Here is a 13,585-nt window from a genome sequence, read left to right on the forward strand (position 1 = left end):
TGACTTTAAAGATGGGTTGGTCCGAAGCTTGCACGAGAAAATTTGAATTTGACATGTCAGCTAACTCTAGTGGGTTGGCTTCGAATCTTTGCTTAGCAGTGAAACGTTACTTTGGATTTCAGTCCTCCGATTGATATCTCTCCAACATGTGCTTCAAGTTTATCTCTTTGCTTTTGGGCTGAAACCTAGGAACGTTTTCCTTGCCTTGTAAGTTAATGTTTTCGATTAAAAAAATCAAGTCCATGTTTTATTGGCTCTGTGGGTATGAGTATGAATATATACCTAAACATGCAACCAAACGAAAGTGAATCTGTTCTCATCCATAACCTGCGAAAAATGAAGGACCAACTTGGATTCAGAATCGTGCTCTGTTCTGCGATTTTCATAATTCTGACACAAAACAGAGCTCTCGCAGACTTGGACAGCGAGTCCCACGGGTACTAACATTACGATCATTCAAAAACTTGGTCTCGGAATCATTTACTTCTAGGGAAGAATGACAGATTGAAGCTGATTTTGCAGGGTTAACTCAGAATCAGTAGGAGAAGAAGAATGGGAGATGGTGCAGAGGAAAGGGATGCAATTCACCCTAAATGGACAACCATTCTATGTGAATGGCTTCAACACGTACTGGATGATGACTCTTGCAGCTGACAATTCCACGAGAGGCAAAGTGACGGAAGTGTTCCAACAAGCCTCTGCGGTTGGAATGACAGTAGGCAGGACATGGGCTTTCAACGACGGCCAATGGAGAGCTCTCCAGAAATCTCCCTCTGTTTACGATGAAGAGGTCTTCAAGGTATATCTCTACGCCTAAAGCTTCTTCCTTCAAGACTCTTTTCTATTTAAAGGGTTGAGCAATTGGGCAGGCCCTCGACTTCGTGGTGAGCGAGGCCAGAAAGTACAAGATCAGGCTTATACTGTCATTGGTCAACAACTGGGACGCCTATGGCGGCAAAGCTCAGTACGTTAAATGGGGCAACGCCTCCGGCCTTAATCTCACCTCCGACGACGACTTCTTCACCAACCCCACCCTCAGAAACTTCTACCAATCCCATGTCCGGGTGATTATTCCATCCATCTCAGCAAACATTCATTGCTTATTTATCGGAAAAGCACAAGTTTTTACCCATCAGGGAAAAATTGTAACTTCAATGTCGTTGCATTGCAGACAGTGCTGAATAGAGTCAACACCTTCACAAACATAACTTACAAGAAAGACCCCACCATCTTCGCCTGGGAACTCATGAATGAGCCTCGTTGCCCCTCTGATCCCTCCGGTGACAAACTCCAGTCTTGGATACAAGAAATGGCGGTGTTTGTGAAGAGCTTAGACGCTAAACATTTGGTGGAGATCGGACTTGAAGGCTTCTATGGTCCCTCTGCCCCTGTGAGAACCAGATTCAATCCCAACCCCTACGCTGCACAAGTCGGAACTGACTTCATCAGAAATAATCAGGTTCTTGGCATCGATTTTGCTTCGGTTCACGTCTATCCAGATTCCTGGTAAGTTTTTGATGCAAAATACCAAGAAACAGACACTGCCCTGAATCTGAAAACAGAGAACAGCTGAAAAATGCAGTAAATAATTGTTAACTGTAGGATATCTCCGGCAGTATCAAATTCTTTCCTGGAATTCACTAGCTCTTGGATGCAAGCTCATGTGGAGGACGCAGAGATGTACTTGGGAATGCCGGTTCTGTTCACAGAGTTTGGTGTGTCTGCACATGACCCTGGTTTCAACACGTCTTTCCGTGACATGATGTTGAATACGGTGTACAAGATGACCCTCAACTCAACAAGGAAAGGAGGGGCTGGTGCCGGGAGTCTGGTCTGGCAGGTCTTCCCTCAAGGGGCAGAGTTCATGGATGACGGCTATGCGGTTTACCTCACAAGAGCTCACACCGCTTCAAAAATCATATCTCTGCAGTCGAAGCGACTAGCCATCTTCAACTCCTTGTGTAGCTGGAGATGCAGGTGGGGATGCAAGAAAAAGAATCACACTGCTCTTGATGCCCTCCTCACGCACGACGAGCTTTAATGTGAATCACAACTACGTGAATACAAAGATCAGTGTATACAAGTGTTTAATAAAATATTATATATGTGAAGAATGAAGATGATTGTTTAAACATACCTTGGAGGGAGATTCCAGAGCAATATCAATACAAACATACCTCTGCAGCCTCTGAATAAGACCTGATGACGGCTACTTTGATATGCAAAACCGCTCACACAAAACAAAACTCGTTTGATCATGAATCAATAAGCAGAGAATATACCAGAAATATATTTAAGGAACGGAGTTGTGTTATTGTGTACATTTACATCATAAGAATAAAATCAGAGTCACTTGCTGAAAGTGAGCTTTGAAAGAACAGCGGCCGCTTGATCACCACCCAACAAAAAATAAGGGTGTCTGAGAGCAGCAGCTGCTGAAAGGCGTCCACGTCTCAGAGAACCTCTCTCGGATATGAGTTTAGTGACGAGGTCCCACCCTCTGCCCGAGTCCAGATCTAGTATGCTCAAGTCTGGCCTCGTGCGAGTCCTGTCCCGCCATCTATTAAGATCATATTCAACTGACTTGATCTCCAGATTAAAATTCTTCAGAGCGGCAGTAGATCTTAAGGTCGGAACCGCCATTTGCAGGAGCACAATCCCAGCAGAATACATATCAAACAGATCCGGACTGTTCAACTGTAAGAATGAGCACTCCAAATCAGGCAAAGACTCAAGTGAAAGAAGGCAAACATTACATTGGCATACAAGAATATGAAAACCACCTGCCAGAGAATCGGGGAAAGCAAAGCGGCTATAGGCTCGGGAGGAGGACTTGGCGTTTCCTCAGGGAGGACATAGAGCTCAGGAGGACAGTAGTCAGGATCGAGTAAAGTGCGTTCCGGGATGTAATTCTTGCCAATGCGAAGATCAGCAGCAGCACCAAAGTCGATGAGCTTAATCTGTCCCTTCTTTGTAACCACCAAGTTGGCAGGCTTCACGTCCCGGTGAACAATGCCCGTATCATGGATTTTCCTGAGAGATGTAATGATCTGGCGCATGATCTGCTTAATGATCAATGCACGACGTTTCACAGACTCTACTCCTTGGAGAACGCGCCCAAACATGATGGACTCCAGATTGGAAGGAAAGCTCCGATCTTTCATGTAATCAGCGAGATCACGGTCTCCCTGTTGAAGAAAACATTCATCATCATCATCATCATCATCATCATCATCGTCATTTTTGTGTAGATTTGAAGGTAAGAAGAGTACCTCGAACCTCCAGACAAGCCATTTGCCGCCTTTTGTAAACATAGTATTGGTCTTGTCGGCGACAAAGCTTCCGAGAAACTCAGCGCAGGTCTCGGGAGCGGCCCTTGAGAGTCTGTAGTTGAACCACTCTTCGAACTCGCCGAATTCCTCGGCCCCTCGTACTCCCACCTTGACCTGCATTGGTTTGGTTGATATCAAAGACGATGAGTCTTTTCTTGCCTTGTTGACAAACAAAATTGTTTCAGTTTCAGGGTACCTTCTTGAGGATGACTCGCTGCTTGAATTCGCCAGTAAATTCCATAGCTTTAGCTCTTGCTTTGCTAACCCTGGCCTCATCAACAACAGTAGAATTCTTGGGGAGTAAGACGCCGGCATAGACGACGCCGAAAGAGCCTTCGCCGAGTTTCTCTGTGACCAAGAAATCGGACCTCTTCAACCTCCTACCAATCAGAGTATCGAGGCCAAGCTGGAGCGGAGCGAGAAGGTAGGCGTCAATGGCGCCGATGAGAACACCAGGCCTCGCCGTGAGGTAAAACCAGACGAGTCCGGCGGAGAAAAAGAACCCCCATTTCTGGGTATCCGAAAATGTGGCGAGGGAATTCTGAAAGTCATGGAGAGCAGGGAGATGAGAGAGAGACTCAACAGATAAGTCCTGCGGAGAAAAACTGCATCTCATCATATAAGAATAAGCCCGGCGGCTGCTGTTCTGGGGTGAAATGTGAGTGGGAGTGGAGAAACCGGCGGTGGAGCAGGAATGAAAAGCGGCGGAGGTGGCGGTGGCCGTGGCCGTGGCGGGAGAGAGAAGAGAGGCCATCTTATCTTGTCTTCTTTTTTGGTTGGTTGGTTCATTTTAATTTATGTCCAAATGTCGTCGTCATATGAGTGACACCTTCGTTTCGAAAGACTCAGGTGGCCCAACAACATAGCCCAATTATGGAGGTCCATCGAAATGTAATGAGGGATTTTTTTGTAACTTAAGAAATGTTGTTAGTAAAAACAAAATAAACATACTAGTCCCTGAGATGAGAATTAACTACTTTCTTTTTCGTTCATCAACTACTTTCTAACTATAAAATAGATGCGGTTTATCTAAGAACCAATAATGAAATTCACAATTAAGAAAAAAATGAAAATATAGAAAGGAGAGGCCATTTCAGCAATTTTTTCACACAGAAAGAGAAGCAGCAGGCAGCAATACGACAAAAAGAAAGGAAAAAAAAAGTAGCCGTTAAGCGCCGAACCCAATTCAAATTCAAAACCAAAAAAGAAAAGAAAAAAATCCATTAGATTAGTTGCTCTCTGCCTGCTTGCTTCTCTCTCTCATCTTAATCCAAGCAACAAAAAAAAATGAAATGTTCAGGTCGAAAAGCTCTGCAGCCGAAGAACATCTTCCAGACCCCAAAGGAGGATGCTTTCGTGGTGAAGGCCAAAGCTGCTGAGCTGAAGGAGAATCTGATCGATGCTTCTCTTGCGGAGGAGCTTAGTGCCTTTAAGAAGAAACTCGAGAGGCAGAGAGAGGATAGAGAGAGGACTGAGAAGCTGCTAAAGGAGAGAGATGGAGCCATGGATGTGCAGATGAGCCTTCTTCTCCAGAGAGGAGAGACACAGAAAAGCCTTGAAATCCAGGTCGATCGCCTCTTTCGATTGAAGGAGCTCCACGCCTATTCCTCTGTAAGCCTCTTTTTAGTTACGATAATATATATATATCGTCGATCAGCAAGTAGTAATTGCCGTTTGATTTGGCCATCAGAAGATTTCCCCAATCCGATCTCTGAGAGCCAAGGAGCATGAGAGGATGAGACGCTTCAGCTTCGTAATTACTGATTTTAACTCTCTCTCTACTCTCCTTCCTTCTTCATCACTACTTTCTTCCCATTACTTATTTCTCGACCTTCTGGGAATTTCAGGCAGGTGACCCAGAAGAAGAAGAAGAAAGCCCCGTCGAGAGGAAGAATCTCGAGAGCATTGCAAATGGGCCCATGGAACAAGAAGAAAACTCGACGACCAAGAATAATGTCGAGATCATCCTCAATACCCATATCTCTTGATATTGTAATGTCTCGTTACAATTGGGCTTTTTCTCTTGATCCATAGGCCCATTCTTTCTTCCTTTTTTCACTTTGCTCTCTTTTTAGCCACGCGGGACTTTACTTACCAAATTTGAGAAACCATTTCCTTCATTTAATTGTTGTTTGTCGGCAACTAATTTTTTATCCAACTAGCTCTTTATTTAATCGCATACTTCTCTGTATTTTACTTACGTTAGCCCAACCATTTAAAGCCATCTATCTATCAGCTTCCACCTTTTAGTTTTCTAAAACGTAATCATTTAAATTAGAAAATTGCAATATGGAATCAAAAGTATGTCCAGACAATGAAAGCATGGGGTCCGTTAAGAAGACATGATCAAAACAAATACTACTATATAACAAGGCATTAATTGTTTTGAATCGAGTTATGGATCCATCTGTCTCCGACGCTAGTTATAACATAAACTATCAGTCAACTATCATCGCCATCGCCTCTATTAGTGTTTTTATTAATTTTTTACAAATATATGATACATCGATCGTAAAGTAAGATCTAACCCGCAAGTTGAATACAAGAAACGACAAAAACACACCTCATCCACACCATTTATGTATTATTCGAAAACATAAACGTGATTAATTCCAACTTCTCTTGTCCCTTTCTAGCCCATGTCAGCCCAAATTCAAATGGCCAAGACAAATTTATTTTAAATCTATTAAAACCCCGCATACATTATATAGTTAACATCAAATATAAACTGGCAAAATCACCTACAACATTTTTTATCGTGCTTATAGATTTTATGCACTAAACTCAATTGTATTATTTGTTTGATTATATCTACATTTTTTTGGGGTCGGCCGTCGACGGTTGACTGGTAAACTTACTGAATAAGGTATTATTAATTGAAGCGTTGATATTAACTTCATCATCTAAATACTACTATTGCACGTTGACAAAATAAGAAATGGTAATTGTTTACCATTAAAATGTTTTATAGAGATCGGCTTTCATATCATGATAGAAGGTGACAGATGTAATCTTTTCGGGTTGGTTGGAATGTTGGATGCAGCCATGGTAAATCTATTTTGCATGTGCTAAGAAGAAGAGGTCTTTTTGCTCTTATAACTAGTGTATTTAGTAAGGTTTTGGCCTATTACTTCTGTTTTTAGTTAAATGTGCGTCTTCTTTCGTTGTATGTTTGAATTTTTCTGTAAATTATCTTTAGTTTCCTTTCCCTAGGGTTTAGTTTTTGAAGAATTCTTGTTTTTCTCCGGTTGTGAATTTCTTGGACCTATTATTTTGTAGGCCTGGGCGTTCGGCATTAACCGAAAAAACCGAACCGAACAAACCGAGTTTTTCGGTTATCGGCGCCGAACCGAAGAGTAAGACTGAACCGATCGGCAAAAATATTCAGGATTTCGGTTATTAATTCGGTTCGGTTCGGCAAGCCATAACCGAACGGTTCTTCGGTTCTCTTACAACCACCACCTATCGTCGACAATCCGCCATAGATAAGCTGAAGAAACGAGGATGAGTTGGGGGAGCCGCCATGGAATCGCTGGAAAAAGACGGAGTAAAAGGAAAAATAAACAAAACGCTAGGGTTAGTAGCGTTTCAATTATTCTAGGCTATTTTGGGCTTCTTAATGGGAAATATGTTTAATGTTATTTGTGTAAACTATACGGGCTGGCCCAAAATTGTTAAAGCCCATTATCTATCTAATAAAACAAAAAAAACCCTAGCTAATTTGCCATTAGATCAGCCGTTCTCCTTCTTCCTCTCATTGATCTAGACATCTAGTCGTCTAAAAACCAGAAGCCAGAGAAAAAAAATTCACTCCCCCCTATACAAGCACCGATTTATAATCTCTTTTACTCTCCCGAATCTCAATTCCGATTTTTAGGTCAGATATCCCCATGGAAGAGTCTGATTTTGCAGAGAAAGATCCTCGGTTAACCGAATAAACCGAGGAAAAATCAATTTCGGTTTATTTTCGGAACTGATTTTAAACCCAATAACCGAACCGAACAAACCGAGTACCGACCGAACCGAACCGAATTTTTATTCGGTTCAATTCGGCAGAAATTTTAAAAACCGAAAAACCCGAAAAACCGAATAAACCGAACCGAACAAACCGATAAAACCGATTGCCCAGGCCTATTATTTTGTCTTGAGATGACAGAAAAAAAAAAGTTACGTTTAGCGGACGATTGGTGAGAAGATTGGTGAGAAGCTAGGATTACGCAATAAACATTATAACGTGAGAAAGCTTAGCATTATTACACGCGCAATAACGTTAGGGCACGTTTATCTAAGGGTAAGAGTAAGGCAGTCGGAGTCTGACACCGTTAATAGTGCACATGCGTTTTAATGTCCAACTAGTGGATGTGGATGAGACGAGACAATACTGCAGTGTGCTGTGTGCATGCATATTACTGCCATATAAGATACATTACTCAGACTCAGACTATATTTTTGAATAATTATTTGATTAATGCTGCTTTATTTGTAGTCAGCCATTTTAAGGTCCGTATATAATCCCAACATGAAGAGCATCGTGATTTTTTCTTTTTACATCAAGCATCGTGATTTGAGGGCTGGGAACTTGTTAATCAACCCAGCTATTATCTAAACATATATACATAAAAATGGAATGCATAATGGAGGAAGCTTATTCCCTCTTGGATTTGGTGATTGCTTGCAAATTCATTTTCTCTTTATTATAATCTTGTTTTTATTTATTTTTTGCCAAGATTACTCTATATTAACTATTAAGTAGCATCTTTGTATTAGCTCAACATTTTATTTTTCTGATATTTACATTTTTAACAAAAAAAAAAAAAGGGATGCTCAAATAGGGATTCGACTAAATTCAGGGAGGTCCAGTTGATAAACACTACATAATAAAAACAAAAATAATAAAAGTTACATATTTGTGATGGAGGAAAGTCGCAACCTAATTAATAAGGTGAAAGAAACCGAGCCGCCGATATTGAAGCAGAAACAAAGGCTACTTTAATTATGATTTATGTAGCTTAATTAAATGGTTATATATACCCTAATAAAGGAAGAAAAGGGAAAGAGAGAAATAAATAAAAAAGTTGAAGCTGTTGTTACGTACTAGATCTAGACATTTATTTAGTATAAGAAAGAAACATAAGTAGAAATCCAATAAAAGCACATGCGGATTACGCTTATTGTATTACAATACCAGAAAAACTTTTGCAGCAATTGATCTCCATCGTTGGATTGATGAGATTAGATTGGATTAGTGCATTATATTACCTGTCATCCACAATTCAACCATCCATGACGTCACATCGTCACGGTAGGATGATGTCACCAAATCTTACGTCACTTCTGAGGAGCTTCTCTCTCGCCGTTTAGAGTGGCTGGCTCCCTCCTTTTTCTACGCCCGTTTATTCGCCGTTCCATCTTCTCAGGTGCCGTGCCACATGACTATATAAGTTCACTGTCACCGTTGTGAGAGTTTACTCAATTTTATTACAAAACCGACTTTTTATTTAGCTGTTTTTACGCGACGAAATCAATATCAGTATATATATATATATATATATATATATATATATATATATATATATATATGGAATCTTGTTTGATCAATAATATTCTCTAAATTATAATTATGCGTTTTTTTCCCTAATTCTAGGAGTATTTAGTACTTACTTATTTGGAGTTGCAAACCTATAGACTGAAAAGAGATCCAAGTATGAGATGAAATAAGTAGTAGAAATCCAAGAAGTCATGGTTCTTAGATACGAGTTTACACATAATTAATTAACTAACTTTATAATGAGTAGAGTTGTTGGGTAAGACAACTAGTAATACTCCTACTTGTTTGTTTGTTTTTTGTCTTTATAATCTCGAGGGGCCAACTCATTAATCCGCACATTCCTAATACGAATTACATAATAGTACATCCGATAGAGAGGTTAACGAAGGAGTGTATAGTAATTGACCAAACTCTCTCACATACGAAACTTCCTAACAACATCCTTATCTCGTCTTCTCGACCTATTCGTATATAAAGAGACATGGATCACATCTCTAAACTTAATAAATCCATAGAGCAATTATAAATATTTACTCCAAAAAAAAAAGAAAAGAAGATGAACTCTTGCCAACAAAAGGCAATGGAGAAGCTACTTCTCGGGCACGGGTGCGCTAACCAGCTGCTCATCATGGACCACACCGAGTCAGACTCGTCCATGGAAAGGGAAGATTTGGCCAAGTCCGTCCTCCATTGTTTCTCAGATGCTCTCTCCATCTTGATCGATACTAATGACCACCAAGACGAGCAATCCAATAACTCATCCCCTCAGGACTCTTCTCCTGTTCTTGAGAGCGCCAGGAAACAACTTCACAAGAGGGGAAGGTATGAATATAAAAATTGAAAATATTTGAGAATCCTTGAACGATGCTCATCATGAATCTCATGTTGTTGCAGAAAGACATCAATGGCAGAGAGCTCAGACTACCATAGACACGAATCCTCAACCCCTATCTACCACGACGGCTTCCTCTGGAGGAAATACGGACAAAAGCAGATCAAAGAATCTGAGTACCAAAGGAGTTACTACAAGTGTGCCTACACAAAGGACCAGAACTGTGAAGCAAAGAAGCAGGTTCAAAAGATCCAACACAATCCTCCATTGTACTCAACCACTTACTTCGGCCAACACACATGCCAGCTTCATCAAGCTTATGCAACTTTCCCCATTGACACCTCTGACCCCGAAGAGCACGAGGGATCCCACATCATCCGATTCGGTCACCCAGCCACCAGCTTCTTCTCCTCCACCCCTAGCCTCAGTCAACATCAGAATCAGGATCACATCAAAGATGATTACATGAAACCGGTGATAGCAGAAGAGTGGACTCCATCCGAGTGGATGTCGTCCGAGGTTGCCCACGCGGTGGAGGCTTTCGAGTTTAACCCTTTATGGACATCTCATGACTTATCATCATGACCATATATCCCCCAGCTCTATCAACATATATACATATATAGCTTCTTTAATCCTAAAACCTCTATATATATATATATATATCCTTCTGTTACTTGTTTTTGTCTTATACATCTACATGTACTTGCGTAACCCATGATATGTTTCAATCTCTACTTGGAGATTTTGTTTGAGTTCATATTAACCTACAATAATACATGAAGGTTGTACTGTTGCCCGCTTTTCTTTTTTGATACAACAAACCTTTGAGTAAAATTTTCTAATACCATCAGCGGACTGTAATGATCAATAATAATATATATATATATATATGTATACAACTCTTTTATTAGAAAAGTGGGTGACGCTGAAGCAGATCTAGACTTGGTGGATTTATTCTACATTGAACAGTACCTAGTACCCAACAGAGAAACAATCAATTTTTGCAAGTGGCTTATTAAGCATGAAACAAATTTATGCTCGTGTCTATGAGCTTGAGCGAACGAGCATACATACCAAACTGAGACCAAAAAAAAAAAAAACGAGAAATTGTTGGAGCTAGGTTTTTCAAACGAAAAACTGAGACCACTGTTTCCAGCCGCCGGAGTTCGCCACAGTATCGTTACTACAAATTTAATCAAGACTTTTTAATTAAAAAAACTTGCTTAAGTTTGTGTTTGGCACAAATATCTGGAGAACATGTTTTCGTATCATAACAATAATTTGCAAAACAAAATTGTATGTTATCAGAGAGAGTGAATAACTGATATTATACAAAGCAAATTGAAAGACCGGAATCGCTCATGCAAATCCGGTTATTCGTACAAAATTCCAACACGAGGGTCAAAAAGTAGCGACCCGAGAAATTGTTGGTCAGGTCAATTATGAACTTGCCATTGAAGATGATCGGAAAGATACAGAGACCTTCTTGACCCTTCTGCCCTAAGTACCCACTAACTAACTTATTAATATTAATCATAAATATATAATCAGGAAAGAAAAAGAACAAAACTATATCTCCTTCAGAGTTAAAGGGCCTTTCTATTGACTAATTATAAAGGTTCTTTAGAACCACTCATTTCCATGAGCCAAGAATATAGTTCTCCTTCAACGTGTCCCAAAATGGGAAAAGAAAACAAATGAATTTATTTTTAATATAACATTTAACATGTCATGGTCCCCCTTGTTTGTTAATTGTGAGATTATCTCATATGATGCAATATAAAATAAATCCAATAGTTAATATATTATCCTAATCAAGTATACCCAACCCATAGATAGATGCTGTTTAAGAATTCAAGAAAAACAAAATTAGGATGACGAATACTGTTTGGTACCTTAATCATTAATTCAAGATGTATGCATGGTTCATGAACTAACTTTAAATTATATGCTTATTAAACTCGTCATGGATTTTAGAATAGATTTAGCTAGCTAGGCTGGAGAGATTAATGATCACAGGTAGTATATAGATGTATTCAAGGACATGTACATATATAGCTTCTTTTTTTTCTTTTCTTTTTTTTCAGTGTGCAAAAGGACGTCACGTGTACCTAACTATAATATATTATATTTCCTCTGTTCCTAAAAGTTTGATATTCTAGAGTTTACACATATATTAACAAACAATAATGGTTTAATCATTTGATAATTTTTTCTTTTTATTAAATATTTTTTAATAATCTATGAACCAATAGTAATCAAAAACAGTTAATTATTTGTAATTATTACGTCTTGAAATCTACGATTTGTTAATATCAATTAATAAAAAATAAAATAAAAAACTAGAAAATCAATCTTTGTGGAACAAACCTAAAACACTAGAACATCAAACTTTCAGGAAAAGAGGGAGTATGACCTTAAGAAAATATCAAGCTCAATAGCTCTGATACTACAGAGAGTCTAGGCTTAGGTTTCTTGTGAGTTTCGTTATAAACGTGTAATGCATTTTTCTTTACTTTCATATTGGTACTTTTAGGTTTAATGTGAATTTCCTATAATTATACTATAGACTGATAGACATATTTAGTTATACTATAGACATATTTAAATTTAGTCGTACTCATAAGATAAGATGACTCCAAAAGCTTAGGTTAACAAGAGCTGAGAGTGAAAGCAACGTCCGTGTGGAAAAAATAAAGTCTCATTCTTGATTTGAATTGATGGGTTGGTTAAGTATAAACACACTGCGATATTCACACTTTGCTCTCACTTTTCTGGTCAAAATCGTCTCCACTTTCTTCCGTATAGTAAAAGTAGTATGTAATATTATTTTATTGATCTATTAAGTGTAAGCTATATTCAATGCAGTTAATTTGTTCCATCTTCCGTATAGTAATAGTAGTATGTAATATTATTTGTTCCATCGTTCTTATAGTCAAAAATATATATTCTATATATATATTTTTCTTTTTGCAGGCGGCCTGACTACCCCTGGCACTTAGTCGGAAGGCATTCCAAACTCGGGATAAGCAGAGTGGTAGCCCGTAAGGGCCTAACCGTTAACACGGTAGACCAGTCCACTATGTAGCACCTTGGTGCGTTCTTACCGGGGCCGACCGGATAGCCGATAGTGTTTATCAAAAAAAAAAAAAAATAAATAATTTCTAAAAAATATGGAAAATAACAAAGGTTTATAATTTGAAATTTATTCTATGTTTAAAATATAATCTATGTTTTTCAAATTTGAAATCCAAATAAAATAAATTCTATGTTTTTCAAGTTTTTTATATAATTTCAATTCTACACTTTTTGGATTTTAAGACTAGTTTGTGCTTTGATAATAAAGAAATTTCATAAGATAGAAAGCATGAAATAAGAATGTCAATATTTTGACCAAATAATAAATGATGGTCCTAAAATCACTTTTTAGATATTTGAGGCATATATATTTATTGCCAATTTCGTTTGTGTATGAATGTAAAATTATCTTCACCAAAAAAACCTTGTTTACAATGAATGCTTTTTTTAGTTTTAAATAAAATATCAAATTTAACCATTTTGGTTTCGGTTTAAATTTGACCTTTTATTAACTAAAGACCCCAATGGCGCAGGTTGAGGCAAACCCTGACCTTCAATCCGTTCATGCCCCCAAGGAAGGCAAATCCCCCCTCTCCCCATTAAAATTACATTAACTGAACCACAAACCGAGAGGGTCACACTCGCCACTCCCCAATGATACAAACATCCAAGACCGGCTGTTTTTGTTGCGCCGGACGTATCATGAATTGGGAAGATGAGATACCAAGGTTTATTCCTTCTTGTGCATGTACCGAAAAGGAATCATACTATTGATTGTGCATACAAAGAACT

The 13,585-nt window shown here is 38.8% G+C and overlaps 4 protein-coding genes across 5 annotated transcripts; 3 read left to right on the forward strand and 1 right to left on the reverse strand.

The window, feature by feature from the left end:
• The first annotated feature begins 187 nt into the window (after positions 1–187).
• LOC9306962 (mannan endo-1,4-beta-mannosidase 6) lies at positions 188–2,134 on the forward strand. Its single transcript, XM_002870846.2, has 5 exons — positions 188–437; positions 523–799; positions 870–1,064; positions 1,172–1,506; positions 1,603–2,134. Exons 1-5 carry the CDS (start codon positions 265–267, stop codon positions 2,039–2,041), a joined length of 1,419 nt encoding a protein of 472 aa, XP_002870892.2. The 5' UTR covers positions 188–264; the 3' UTR covers positions 2,042–2,134.
• A 132-nt stretch (positions 2,135–2,266) lies between these two features.
• On the reverse strand, positions 2,267–4,172 carry LOC9306963 (serine/threonine-protein kinase STN8, chloroplastic). The gene is made up of 4 exons (XM_002872939.2): positions 3,529–4,172; positions 3,273–3,446; positions 2,784–3,188; positions 2,267–2,697 (listed from the first exon to the last, which is right to left on the reverse strand). Exons 1-4 carry the CDS (start codon positions 4,084–4,086, stop codon positions 2,350–2,352), a joined length of 1,485 nt encoding a protein of 494 aa, XP_002872985.1. The 5' UTR covers positions 4,087–4,172; the 3' UTR covers positions 2,267–2,349.
• Positions 4,173–4,235: 63 nt separating this feature from the next.
• Positions 4,236–5,509, forward strand: LOC9309054. 2 transcript variants are annotated; one of them, XM_021020143.1, is made up of 3 exons: positions 4,236–4,943; positions 5,023–5,085; positions 5,180–5,509. In XM_021020143.1, exons 1-3 carry the CDS (start codon positions 4,620–4,622, stop codon positions 5,318–5,320), a joined length of 528 nt encoding a protein of 175 aa, XP_020875802.1. In that variant the 5' UTR covers positions 4,236–4,619; the 3' UTR covers positions 5,321–5,509. The 2 variants fall into 2 exon arrangements, with proteins under 2 accessions (XP_020875802.1, XP_020875803.1); XM_021020144.1 differs by having other exon boundaries at positions 5,026–5,085.
• Positions 5,510–9,366: 3,857 nt separating this feature from the next.
• LOC9306964 (probable WRKY transcription factor 62) lies at positions 9,367–10,508 on the forward strand. Its single transcript, XM_002870848.2, has 2 exons — positions 9,367–9,702; positions 9,775–10,508. The coding sequence occupies exons 1-2, from the start codon at positions 9,437–9,439 to the stop codon at positions 10,295–10,297; spliced, it is 789 nt and encodes a 262-aa protein (XP_002870894.1). The 5' UTR covers positions 9,367–9,436; the 3' UTR covers positions 10,298–10,508.
• The last annotated feature ends 3,077 nt before the right edge of the window (positions 10,509–13,585 follow it).

This window comes from Arabidopsis lyrata (assembly GCF_000004255.2).
Source record: "Arabidopsis lyrata subsp. lyrata unplaced genomic scaffold ARALYscaffold_6, whole genome shotgun sequence".
Lineage (NCBI taxonomy): Eukaryota > Viridiplantae > Streptophyta > Magnoliopsida > Brassicales > Brassicaceae > Arabidopsis > Arabidopsis lyrata.

Excerpts from the sequence above, each read along its gene's own strand:
- LOC9309054 (XM_021020143.1), top strand. The coding sequence starts at position 4,620 with ATGAAATGTTCAGGTCGAAAAGCTCTGCAGCCGAAGAACATCTTCCAG. Across the intron at positions 4,944-5,022 it reads AGCTCCACGCCTATTCCTCT|AAGATTTCCCCAATCCGATC; the intron begins GTAAGCCTCTTT and ends TTTGGCCATCAG. Across the intron at positions 5,086-5,179 it reads GGATGAGACGCTTCAGCTTC|GCAGGTGACCCAGAAGAAGA; the intron begins GTAATTACTGAT and ends TGGGAATTTCAG.
- LOC9306963 (XM_002872939.2), bottom strand. The coding sequence starts at position 4,086 with ATGGCCTCTCTTCTCTCTCCCGCCACGGCCACGGCCACCGCCACCTCC. Across the intron at positions 3,447-3,528 it reads AGCGAGTCATCCTCAAGAAG|GTCAAGGTGGGAGTACGAGG; the intron begins GTACCCTGAAAC and ends AAACCAATGCAG. Across the intron at positions 3,189-3,272 it reads GGCTTGTCTGGAGGTTCGAG|GGAGACCGTGATCTCGCTGA; the intron begins GTACTCTTCTTA and ends TTTCTTCAACAG.
- LOC9306964 (XM_002870848.2), top strand. The coding sequence starts at position 9,437 with ATGAACTCTTGCCAACAAAAGGCAATGGAGAAGCTACTTCTCGGGCAC. Across the intron at positions 9,703-9,774 it reads CAACTTCACAAGAGGGGAAG|AAAGACATCAATGGCAGAGA; the intron begins GTATGAATATAA and ends ATGTTGTTGCAG.
- LOC9306962 (XM_002870846.2), top strand. The coding sequence starts at position 265 with ATGAGTATGAATATATACCTAAACATGCAACCAAACGAAAGTGAATCT. Across the intron at positions 1,065-1,171 it reads TCTACCAATCCCATGTCCGG|ACAGTGCTGAATAGAGTCAA; the intron begins GTGATTATTCCA and ends GTTGCATTGCAG. Across the intron at positions 1,507-1,602 it reads CACGTCTATCCAGATTCCTG|GATATCTCCGGCAGTATCAA; the intron begins GTAAGTTTTTGA and ends TGTTAACTGTAG.